The sequence below is a fragment of the Zootoca vivipara genome, chromosome 11 (genome assembly GCF_963506605.1).
Source record: "Zootoca vivipara chromosome 11, rZooViv1.1, whole genome shotgun sequence".
Taxonomy (NCBI): Eukaryota; Metazoa; Chordata; class Lepidosauria; order Squamata; family Lacertidae; genus Zootoca; species Zootoca vivipara.
This window is the reverse complement of record NC_083286.1, coordinates 31,889,654-31,902,399: the sequence shown is the minus strand read 5'-3', so window position 1 is coordinate 31,902,399 and position 12,746 is coordinate 31,889,654. Positions and strand designations below refer to the sequence as shown.

The following is a 12,746-nucleotide window of genomic DNA, read 5'->3' as shown; positions in this document are numbered from 1 at the left end:
ATTGCAATAAAAGTGCCTCCTCATAAGTCTAGGCCTCAATTAAAGGTTGTAAATAAGAATCCTGGTAATAGTTTGCCATTTGTGTTCATCAGTTACTTAAGTGATGTTGGCAACAGAGGCTAGGAGACTTCCTGACACACACACACCCTCTCACAGCTCCATCTGTTACCTGAATCCATGGCCATCTGTCGTTTTCTGCTGCAGTCCAAGCATTTACAAGACCTTTCTTGTTAAGTCGTGCATAGTAAGGATACCATTTCTGGAGCCCAAAAAGTGCCCGATGGGTAGATGATGCAGTTATTTGCTGGTTTGAAATTATTCCGCCTTCAATTCCCAATGGCCCAGAGCATTCTGTAGGAAAAGAAGGGATGAAAAGAAGAAAAAGATACAGAAGATTTGAAACACAAGATTATGGATAATAGATTCCTGACTAGGGACAGGTGAATCTGTCAATTTCTCCCCCCCCCCATAATTTCTCATTTCTCCTATCATAAATTTGGTTCTCTACATTTTCACATCAGTTTGTTCATGTTCTTTTTGGAGTATACAGCATTTATTTGATTAATATTCTATATCTTTGATCCTTTGCTTTAAAGATTTTTTTGATTTTCTTTTAAAAAAATCATATTTCTCTGTAGGTTTATTTCACTGTATTTTGATCTATCATTAAAGATGAAAATAAAACCTGTGATTTCAAAGCCTGGTAATAGTGTTAGAGGAAAATCAATTTATTTCATTGAGGGGGGAAAAGCATTTCATATATAATCAGGATCATACATTTCATCTATGAACAGATTTGTTAGCTGCTGCTAAAACTAGCAGAAGCCCAGTTACAACAGGAGTTTTAGTCAATATACTTCCTTGATGAGAAAAATTGGTATAAGTTCAGACAATTCTGAACAAACAAAATGTTTTGGCAAGGAGGAGAAAGTAGAATCCCATATTAGTACTAAACAATATATTTATTTTATTCTATTTATTTAATAAAAAGACAACATCAAAACATTAAACGGGTTGTTAAGACATACCACATCATCATGTATTCCCTTTTGCCACCCTATTTCCCCGAGGTGCTCAGATTTCCTTCTGACCAAGAAACAAAACATTGTTTCCTGGATTATCTGAACTGAGTAAACTATGGTTTGCAAACCAGGAGACCAACCACTTCTCAGTGTAGAAAATCCACAGCTAGAGATTTCAAATATAGTTTAAACTATTGTATACATTCATGGTTTGTCCTGTTCAGATATAACAATGAGCTATGGTGTGCCATTAAAAACAAAGGAGGGAATCAGAGCACATGGAGGAAAGAGAGAGGATGCTAATATAGGCCATATTCATGTACAGGAGGCTGATGTCAACTCCTGACATCCTTAAGCAGCTGCCAAGACTGCCAGGCCCACAGCTGCTACCTATCCTTTACTCTACACATTGAGCTTCACCAGATGAGTGGATCTAGCCACCCTCTTATTTTCCCACAATGCTCCTGACATAGAGTCATTCTGGGTGCACTGTGGGAAATTAAAAAGGTGACTACACACAGCTCTCCACCACTGTTTAAAGCATTGCCACTGAAGTCAAATAGGTTCACTGAAATCCACTGACAATGGAGAGGGGGACACAAAAGCACACTTTGCCCTGATTCCCCTCTAACGTGGAAGCAGTCCTGTTAGTATCATGGTTTGGGTGTTATGTGTGAATTTACCCAGTGGCTATTGAACCAGAGTTCTACAAATGCAGGGAGCTTCCATTGCCAGCTTCAGCAAACGTTTGTGTGCAAAGGCAGCACAGTTCAGTTCCCATCAACAATTGGTAATGTGTCAAAAAGTGGGAGGCATCACTGGTGTGCTTAGAGTAGCAGTAGGGGCAGGAATAATTTATATCAGGAATAATTTACATCACAATCTGATGATGGCTTAAATGAATCTCTAATAGGTGCAAAACAAAATGTAATATCTTTAAAATAATGGTTGCCAGAAGAGATTGCTTTATTGTTATCCACTGTGATGCTGCAGTCTTGGATGCATTCATTTAACTTATCCAGCTAGCAGAGCTCCACAAGAAGCCACCAGAAGTTCAACACAAACAGGTTTCAAATGGGAGACATGTGAAAAGCAAATATGCTTTAGACATCTGTGGTCCGCTTCTCCTTCCAGTGCCTAATTTTGTGGAATGAGATAACTCTGGCTGTGCTTAGTATGGCATGATAATAGTACTGCACACAAACCCTGACAGTGGGATTGTAGATGACCTCTGATACTATGGTAGTTAATACTGATTCATGCATAAACTTCTCAATGTGCAATTTAGCTCACAGCTATTCCTGTTCTTTCACTGCTGTTTTGTAAGAGCACTTTGCTTTGGGAGGAGTAAAAAATAAAGGAAAATAAACTTTATGGAGGATCTTGATAGAAAGGTTGGAATGAATATTGTGGTAGTTTGTTTATTTCGTATTATTACCATAACCAATAGAAACTATATGGGCCATTATTGGTCCTTTTTCATCCATAGCACAAAGCCTATTTTCTGCAAAGGACCAGAATGTACTGCACAAAAGCACTTGAAGACACAGAATCTTCTTTCCTTCCAGCAGACGCAGAACACTTTTCAAGCTGCTTCATTACTGTGGTACTATAAAATTATATGATTATGACTACAGGAACAATTTTAGGGGGCTATCCATTTTACTGACAGCTATTTAAAACCGTTGGCAGCCACAGATTACTGGTCCAATTTTAATTCTGCACATATTCAGTGATAATTGAACATGACTCCCCCACCCTGCTCAACTTTATGAATAGAAGCCAAGCTTCTTTCTCAAGGTGGTATTTACTAAATTTTTGGAGAGCCCTTGATCTATATAGCAAGTGCATACTTGTGCTCCCTAGAAGATGCGAATCCTCATTTGAACTTTGCCACAATATATTGAAAGGGGAAAAAAAATTGTCCTTCATCTTTTTCTTTTGAGCAAGGAAAAAGTGCCTTCTTAGCAGTGAAGTTCTTTGTCTACTACAAATAATGTTGAAAGGGTAGGAGGCTGAAGAAGGTGAAATTTGCAGCCTCTTTACTCCATGCCACCACCACCCCGGATCAGGTAGGAGCACGTAAGGGCTGGCTTTTGAGGCACATTCAAAATAAATATGGAGGTCATTTGATATCTACTGACATGTCTTCAAGGTCAAGGACAGCTCCAGGCCTGAAAGCCACATGCAACCACCAAAGTCTTAGTTAAAGGCAGCCATGGTGCAGGCCAAGAATGAAGGCTTTATGTGTTGCAGTAGCCCTACACTAAAGGAGCAATCCTATAGCAAGAATCAGCAGGATGAGGGGCTAGGATCTAGTGGATCTCTGGCAGAACCAAGAAGTTCCCAGCACAGCCAGGCTGCCCCAGCCTAACTCCCTCTTCCTTGGCTCAGTAGAAGATATGCTGCAGGTAGAAGAGAATGACATAGGAGATCTTCTTTCCACTCACAGATTCCTATGCTGGATGTCAAGCCATTGTATGAATGGCTGGATAACCAATGCCTCTGAAAAGTTAGAGTTTCAAATGTCAGTGGTTACAGGACAAAGAGAAACTTTTTCTTGTTATCATATTATTTATTGTTCAGAAAGCGGTTCTAATTTTGTCCTGTCAATATAATTTTGCTCCCTGTCAAAGAAGATATGTATACAACATATTGTTCCCTGTTTTTTCTCTCTAATATGGGTAAGCCCACAGGTATGCTAGTGTTTCTGTATGTATTGTCGGCATACATCAATCAATGAGGATATTAAAAAAAAAACCTTCATCAATTTCATAAAATGCATTTTGGTCAATTAATGCTGAGTTGTATTGCTTTGTCTTGTCACATCTTTCCAGTTAAATTTTCAACTGAGAGGTCATCTGCATTACTGTGGCCAACCTACACAAAAGCACCATCAAGTATAATGCACTTAACATTGGTGGAAGGTACTGTACTCCCTTCAGATAATAGCTTGCTTTAGCTATGCTGCTAAATCCTTTTCTTCCAAGTGTGGCCTTCCTCATGTATTTTAAATTGTATTCTTTCTTCTCTAAAATTTAAAAGCAACAAAAGGCTTCTCCTAAAAGATGACAACAGCATTACAAGACACATTTACCAAGATAGCTTAAAACATACCAGCTGGCCTAATTCTTCAGTAAAGACTGAGAATGTATCACATGTCCTTTGTAAACCATCAAGAATGCAATGCTAATGCAAAATGTTAAAAATGAGCTATTGCCACCATACAAAGCACAACTGCATGCAAATTGCTCTAATTTAAATACGTTTCAAAAGCCACAAAGCCCGCTATTTTATTTTATTTAAATATCTATATTAGCTTTTGAAACTTCTAATAATTGTGCCAGATGTCAGTCATGTAATGTACCCCATGAACGTGGGCTAGAGGAGCCCGCATAAATTTATTTGTAGAATCAGAGCCACGTCTTAAATTGAAATGCAAATATGATTGACACAGATACAAAGAAAGGTTTCAGGCATGTGAGAGAAGATCCAGAATTAATGTTTGCAATAAATGATGCTCAACTAAATTGCCCTCCCTAATAGAGGGAAAATATCCAAGTTGCAGATTGCCAAACATTATGTGCTAAAACTAGTCAAGACTCTGTTGGGCCCAATTGCACCCTGTTTTCCCATCTTAAACTAATGTGATGCAAATCTTATTTTATTTTGTACAATTTATATATTGCTTGATTGCAAAAAAAGCAAAAACAAACAAACAAACAGTGGTTTATAAAAAGAAAAAGAAAAAAACAGCAAAATCATCACCAAAACAGCCAATCAAATAATAATAATTAAAATCAGCAATAAGATAAAAACAGATTAAAACACATCTACTGTACACATTTTCCAAATCTGGGTAGGCTTGTCTATGCAAAAATGTTTTTGGCAGGTGCCAAAAAGAGTACAGTGAACAGATTTATATATTTCATATATATATATATATATATATATATATATATATATATATATATATACAAGGAGTTGCAGGGAATGGGAGATCACCACATGCCTCCCAAATGCTCTATGGAACTTCTTCATGAATGGATGGGTGCTTTTTCCCATAGCACTAGACAGATACTTCTGGGAACCCGCTGATAAGAGTTCAATAGTTCTTGCTCTACTGATGGGCTTCGTGGGGGCATCTGGTTGAAAACTCAACCTCTATTCTGATGATTTCTTCTAGAAGTGCTCTTACACTTAAGTGTTTCTGAGAGGTCAGGAATGAGTATGCAAAAAAAAAAAGTGAAGTAAAGCGAGACCATGGCAACCATTTCTAAACAAGTAATGATTACGATGCAAGGCTGGTCAAATGTGTTTTGCTGCCTGGGGTGGAGATGACATCCCCTCATTCCATGTACAAAATCTGACTGGACTAGCAGCTGAATTTCATTTCAACACTGGTGCTGGGTCAGCACTTTCCAACACACATGCTAGTTTAGGGGATGCAGAGCAGGCCAAACAAGGCACACCACCCTGAGTTTAGATGACACACAAGCCAAACCTTGGTTTAGTTTGACGTGACAGCAAAAAGGACCAGGGAGAAGCAAAGCTGCTATCAGCTTCATTCTAGGAACTCACATGAATACATGTTTTGCCAAGCCAAGGTTTGGCTTAGCTTAACATGTAAACTAAGCTAAAGCAATGAATTTATCTTAACTGAAGAGTGTCTATATTTTGTTGACAAAATAGTTGCTTGGAGATTTTCTTTCTGCTAACCTGGAACCTGATAACTAAATAATAACAGCAAACAGTTTCGACATTCTCATACGTGAATGAATGATGCCCAATTCTCTGCCTATAGGCTATATGGGTAAGGTAATTTCTTGTTAAAGATGCACAAATTTATGAAATTCTGAGGCTGTATTGGGGACCAAATAAGGGGGAAAACACTGTAGGCAGGTAGTAAAACAATAATAATAATAATAATAATAATAATAATAATAATAATAATAATAAGGAAGACTGATAATTAATGTGTCCACATATGATTTAGAAAAATAAAAGGCTTGATCTTTGAATGGAGCACATAATGAAATTGGCACTACTTCAGGAATTTCTGATGAGATATTTCTAATATTCAGTCTGACTAAAGACAGCAGAAGGTAACATCATTTGTGTTGGTACAGCGAATAACTTCACTATAGGCTTGTGCTGGCAGACTGCTTTGGGAATTGCATCATTAATTTAAATCCTGCCTAACAAGATCTGCTAAATATCCCTAAATAAATTTATCACTCTTAGAACAATATAAAAGCCTCCTAATCCAAAGTTGCTATTCTTACTGAAATATAAAAAATCAATAGACCGACTTAGGCAGGCTTTAATCTTATGGTCCTATTATCTACATGTACAATAGAATAAAGCGGTAGAATGAATGGGCTGTCCAATTCAGACTGCAGGCATGTGGTCACAGTTCTGGACACCCTGTTACATACACTCCAACATTTCTCCAATGAAAACAGGGACAGCCCATAATGATAATTTTACTATTTATACCCCACAAACCTTACTAGCTTGCCCTGCCATACCCTCCAACATTTCTCCAATGAAATTAGGGACATCCTAAGGAAAAGTGGGACATTCTGGGATCAAATCAGAAACCCACACACCACAGACCCTCCAAGTGTCCCTATTTTGATCAAATCAGAAACTGTTGGAGGGTTTGGAGTTATTCGACTCCTGAGCGGTCTGAAGAAAATCCTGTGTAGGGAAGGTTTTTTTAAAAAAATGTTCAATGTTTTATTATGTTGGAAGCTGCCCAGAGTGGCTGGGGCAACCCCCTGCTTGGCAGGGGGTTGGACTGGATGGCCTTGTGGTCTCTTCCAACTCTATGATTCTATTATTCTAAGATGTGCAGGGTATAAATAGTAAAATTATCATTATGGAAAGGGACGTCCCTATTTTCATTGGAGAAATGTTGGAGGATATGGCACTTTCGCTTCAGGTTGGGCTTCAGGGTGATAGCTGGATGCCATGATTTGGGACCCAGCTGGATGTCATGACCTAGGGCCAGATGTCAGGACTCATAGTGTCAACACAGCACAGCACACAACTTCTCTCACATTCTCTGTCATATTTCTGAGACCTGGGTTCCATAACTCAGAGGTATCGTAGCTCAGAGCCATACCTCAGAGCTGTAACTCAGAGGTGACATAACTCTGATTTTGCACATCATGTACACAGCTGACCTCAGCCTGCTGAGTCTGCATAAACACATTCCCACAGTCACAACCACAATATTCTCATAGTTACAACTGCAAGGCCAGTTACGCCTAGCCTGGCCTGGCCTAAGCTCGAGATAAGGGAGCGTCAGGAAGTAAGGGTAAAGGACCCCTGGAAAGTTAAGTAAGTCCAGTCAAAGGTGACTACAGGGTGTGGTGCTCATCTTGCTTTAAGGCCAAGGGAGCCGGCATTCATCCACAGACAGCTTTCTGGGTCATGTGGCCAGCATGGCTAAACCACTCCTGGTGCAACAGAACACCATGACAGAAACCAGAGTGCACAGAAATGTCATTTACCTCCCTGTCACAGCAGTACTTATTTATCTACTTGCACTGGTATGCTTTTGAACAGCTAGGTTGGCAGAAGCTGAGACAGAGCAACAGAAGCTCACCCCATCATGTGGATTTGAACCACTGACCTTCCGATTGGCAACCCCAAGGGGCTCAGTGGTTTAGACTACAGCACCATCCACATCCCTTTTCAGGAAATAACTGTACTATAGCCAAGTAGAAAACTACCTGACTTAAGTATGCTTTGTCCACATGCATTCCTAGCCAATAGCGACACAGGAGATCATGTGTCTGTGTTCGCTACAATTGTATAAATGCTTTGTGCATTCTTTGTTCTACACTTAGTCTCTTGGGAAGTATCCAACTGAGATTCTGTTCTGTGGCTCAGAATAAAATATTTTTACCTTTCAACCCTCTGTCTCTTTATTGGCTTGGGAGGGACAGCGTTTTCAATTTGTTATCTGGGGGCACCCCAGTGAAAGGTTCCAGGGGTGTGTGCTTCTGTCCAGATGCTCATTTGGGGGCCAATGGGCCACAGCACTCCCCAAAATGGCATTCCTGAAGGGGTCGCCTCTATTTGATGCACGCCATAGAGGGATCTTTAACACAGAATCAACCCTGCAAAATAATTAAGCAGCCATTGGATTGGTTGTTTCAGGATACATACCCAATGCCAATGCCAAAATCTACTTACTACATCTGTTATCCATAAGGTTGTGGTCAATTTGAACCCAAGATGTTTGTCCTGTGTGTTTATTGTATTTTTCCACAGTATGGGCCCTGCCAGCCCCGTGTTTCCTGCTCCTGGGCCCCCAATAAAGCTTGCTCACTTAATGGCCATGTTGCAGCACTTAGTTGGACTTCATGCAACACTTATACTCTATTCAAGTGGTTCCCCTATAGTCCCCTGCACCTGCCTAAACAGGCTCCAGAGGCTCCCCAACCTCCCCGGAAAGATTTAGGGAGCAAAGCTGCAGAGGGCCATAGCTCAGTGGTAGATCATCTACCTTGCATGCCAAAGGTCCCAGGTTCAACCCCTGGCTTCTCCAGGTAGGGTGAGAAAGATCCATGCCTGAAAGCCTGGAAAGCTGATGCCGGCTAGTGTGGACAATACTGAGCTAGAAGCACCAGTGATCTGAATGAGGACCCATTCTGTTGACAGGCACCTTCTCAGCAAATGGACAACATTAGATACCATTGTTTGTATAGCTGCTTACACACACACACACACACACACACACACACACACACACACACACGGGTTGTAGTGAAGTTTTAATATGAATGCCAATCATAAAAAATAAAAAGTAACAAATAAATAAATCAATAAAAATAGGCCAACTCTTGAGAGGTAACATAGCTAACAGTTATCAGTTGGAATTAATGAACAGTAGGAAGTGAGCTACAATTAAGCTGTGAAAAGTCTCTCCAGGGAAGTTCAAAAAATATCCTGGATTGAAAATGTTCAAAGTTAACTTCAAAGCAAAATAAAGAAAAACAAACAAAAATCCTCAACAAAAATCCATCATGACCCAAACCTGAATTGAATGTTTGTATTATATATATATATATATATATATATATATATATATATATATATATATATATATAATATCTTTTACAATTCTCAGTGGCAGTATTTTAAGGATTCTTAGACTATAGTCAGAAAATCTTGGTTTCACTGAGGTAGATGTAATCAGTACTCATCAATTTGCATAATTGGCATGACAGATTTCAATTATATAATTATTGTAAATATATGCTATGATACAATTAGGAGTTGTAATTACAATGCATAACTACATAATTACGTGTTATGACATGGTAAACCCTTGTGAAGAAAGTGGGAGCCCTCACTATATTTTGTAGGATGTTGTGCTATGATTAGGACATCACATTTTAATAGGAACTCTGCAACACCAATTTATGTTTATAGCTCACAAATGAATGTTAAAAATTAGGGAAATGGTGCCAAAGTGCTTTCGAGATATGTGGTTGGCTCCCTAAACGGGGGTCTTTCAATATTCTACAGTTTAGTACCTATATTAAACAACCTGTCCAGCATATTATTTGCACACCATAACGTATCTTAAGAATGAAGAAGGGTAGTTAAGTGTAGCCTGAAAAGGAAGTGATTCCCAGGAAAGATTTTGCACTGCATTATAAAGCTTGGCCTGAATCCAGAACTTTGCTCCTGCCAACAGAAACAAGGGAGGCAATTTTGCCAACTCCCTTCTCCCTCTGGAGGGGGCTCCAGAGGAGTTTCCTAATTTTGGAAGGGTTGCGAGACCCCCAAGAACTGTGTGGCAATTGCAAAGGAAAGGGTGGATTGCTTAAAATCATCTCCTTTCCACAAGGGAGGTCCATCAACTGTTTCAAAGTCTTTCATGGATAGAAGAAGCCCTTCCATTTGTAAAAGTAAATGGATAAATAGGTAAAATCTATCTTCACTATACAGGGTATCAAGTTAAGTATTAGCAATAAAGAAGACTAGAAACAATGCACATACACCCTCCCTGCTGTTAAATGGGGAGGAACTTTCCCATATGACCGTTGAGCATTAAATTGAGATCTCATTGAATTGAGATCATGACTAAGGCTGTATACCCATTACCAGTTTAAAATAGCTAGGTTGTTCTTTAACTCAATAGAAGGAAAATGCATCAAAACACAATATTTCAGAAGAAATGACAGAATAGGTATTGATTGCGTACAATGCTTCCCAAACCAGTGGTTGGAGTTTGCTGGATGAAGATTAAATGGCAGTGTATATGCAGCCTGCATTGTGACGCAAGCTATGGCTTCACAATTGCCCATATAAGTGGTGGATACGGTAGAAGGTATCATGAATTATACATGAATCCGAGATCCATGAAAACTGAGCCAACCATTTGTGGCGTCGTCTCTTTCCAATTATACCAAATGAAGAGCAAAGCCTAAGCATTTTCTTTCATCTGTAATGCTTACACTTTCCTTATGGTTCTCATTTAGAGATGCTTCTCAAATACTATATGTCCCCCCTATGTATTTTGGAGTTCCAGTCTTCTTTCTGAAGTGAAACCAAGGGAAACTTGCAATTTAATTCTGCAGTTCCATTTTCAATTCCCAAATTTTCTGTGCTGCAGATGCAGGAACAGCGTTCATAATTATTCTATTATTGTACTCCACATTGAGAGAACTTATGTGCCCTGAAATACATTTTGGAAATCATTTAATAAACCAATATTTTGCCTTCTTTTCATCAGCAATGAACTCAAAGCGGGATAATGCAAAAAAGGCACAAATACACTGAAAGTAAACCTCACAGAAAGCTCTGTTTCTGGAATTGATTATAAAAAGTCTCTTCTTAAAATGGAATTCAGAAAGAGTGAAAATGGAAGACAGAGTAAACAGGAAGCAATAAAGAATGGCATGGAGAAAATCCCTTGATGCTACCCTGGCTTAGTTGCATGATATGGCAAGAGATTTGGCATGAGAGAAGCTTTGAACGAATCATTACAGAAGATGGGCATCAAGCAAAGCTCTGGCTGGAAGACATGCCACAGCCATTTTTAAACCATCTTCATTTAAATATGTTACATCTTATTATTTGCAACAGAAAGACTGCAGTTTAAATTTATACATAGTAATTTGCACTTACTGTGTTGGCAGTTCCTTCCCATAAATTCGCCAGGACACTCACATGAATAGTTAGCTACTAGATCTGTACAAATGCCACCATTCTTGCAGGGTTCAGCTTCACATTCGTTCACATCTGTGGGGAATGCCCAATGACAATATTAGACGGATATTCAATATAACATTTGCATTTTACACAATAAGAAAGTCAGACACTTTGTGAGATTGTGTTTGGTAAGTATGGCTAGCAAACTTATTTTCACTGAAGAATGCACTTAGGCATAAACTATTTTAACACTGTTGAAACTCTTATACCTTTCCCTCCCTTTCAATCACACAATTAAGGACCAACCAATAATATGTCTCTCTCCCTCCCTCTCTCTCTGATGCAATGTATTCAAATTAAGACACTTTAACATCTCTGTTAGTTTCAGTGGAAGACAGCTATATGATCAACCCACTTTCATTGAAACTGATGTGACGTAAAAGAGCATTATGAGATTTTGACATAAGCCATAACTGGAACAGGAGAATGCATAATTGATGGTTGCAGAAACTTAGACACTATACTTTGTCTCACAGTAGCAAGATATGGCAATAGATGTAGCTGTTTCAACCCTGTTGAGTGTTTTGATTCATTGGCTGCATTTTTTAATTGCATTTCCAAAATGAACACAATAATGTTTTAAATACGAAATGTTCACTCACTTCCACTAAGGGAGCCAGTCCTTTACTATCTCCTGTCCTTCACTTAAAACTGATAAAAGTGTGCATGCACATGAAAGCTCATAAAAACTTAGTTGGTCTCTAAGGTACTACTGGAAGGGATTTTTTTATTTTGTTTCGACTATGTCAGACCAACACGGCTACCTACCTGTAATTAAAACTGATAGAAATTGATCCATTGGACTGCACACAGCTCTGAAAAGTACTGTAAAGCTATTTCTTCAGTGTCTACTCTAGAAGAGTCACAGTTCAGTCAATATCACCTTCACTGTAGGCCCTTACTCTGTGGGAAATGATATCTACTTCAAGGCAGAATTTGCCAGCTATATGGAAAATCCTAAAAGGGGTCAATGTAGCTCTTCCTCCCTATAAAGGTGACATGGTATGAAGTCCTTCATAGGTGACAGCTTTCAACATGGATTAACATGAGGATCCATTCCTATGAATGAAACATTTTCTGAAGCAACCCCCAGTCTACTAGAATTGGATCTTGCCTGAAGAGAGTGAATATTGGTTGAAAATTAAAACTTTCTCAATGATATGGAGAGAGTTCATAATTCCCCCCCCCCATTTTAATTGCCTTTAATACATACTGGGATAGGCTTCTTAGTAATGCCATTAACTTATTTCCCATGTAATTTCACACTTTAAAAGTATGCTTCCGGCGAAAGAATTCCTATCATTTTTATTGAACCTGATTACCAAAAGTGACTGTATATTTAACCAGTATTTTGATAGACTGTATTACTACTACTACTACCACCGGTACTACTACTTTTGTTGTTGAAAATGCAATTTAAAAAGTCATATGAAAGAAAGTTAGAAGTCATTAGAGGAATAGTTCAAAATTATAAGAACATTTCAG

The 12,746-nt window shown here is 38.8% G+C and overlaps 1 protein-coding gene across 1 annotated transcript in view; it reads right to left on the bottom strand.

The window, feature by feature from the left end:
* EDIL3 (EGF like repeats and discoidin domains 3) overlaps positions 1–12,746 on the bottom strand; it is a 237,998-nt gene that overhangs the window by 74,526 nt on the left and 150,726 nt on the right. Inside the window, exons 5-6 of the mRNA XM_060280211.1 lie at positions 11,178–11,291; positions 170–351 (exon numbers count right to left, since the gene is read on the bottom strand). Coding sequence (XP_060136194.1) covers positions 170–351; positions 11,178–11,291 — 296 coding nt within the window. The remainder of the gene's footprint in view (positions 1–169; positions 352–11,177; positions 11,292–12,746) is intronic.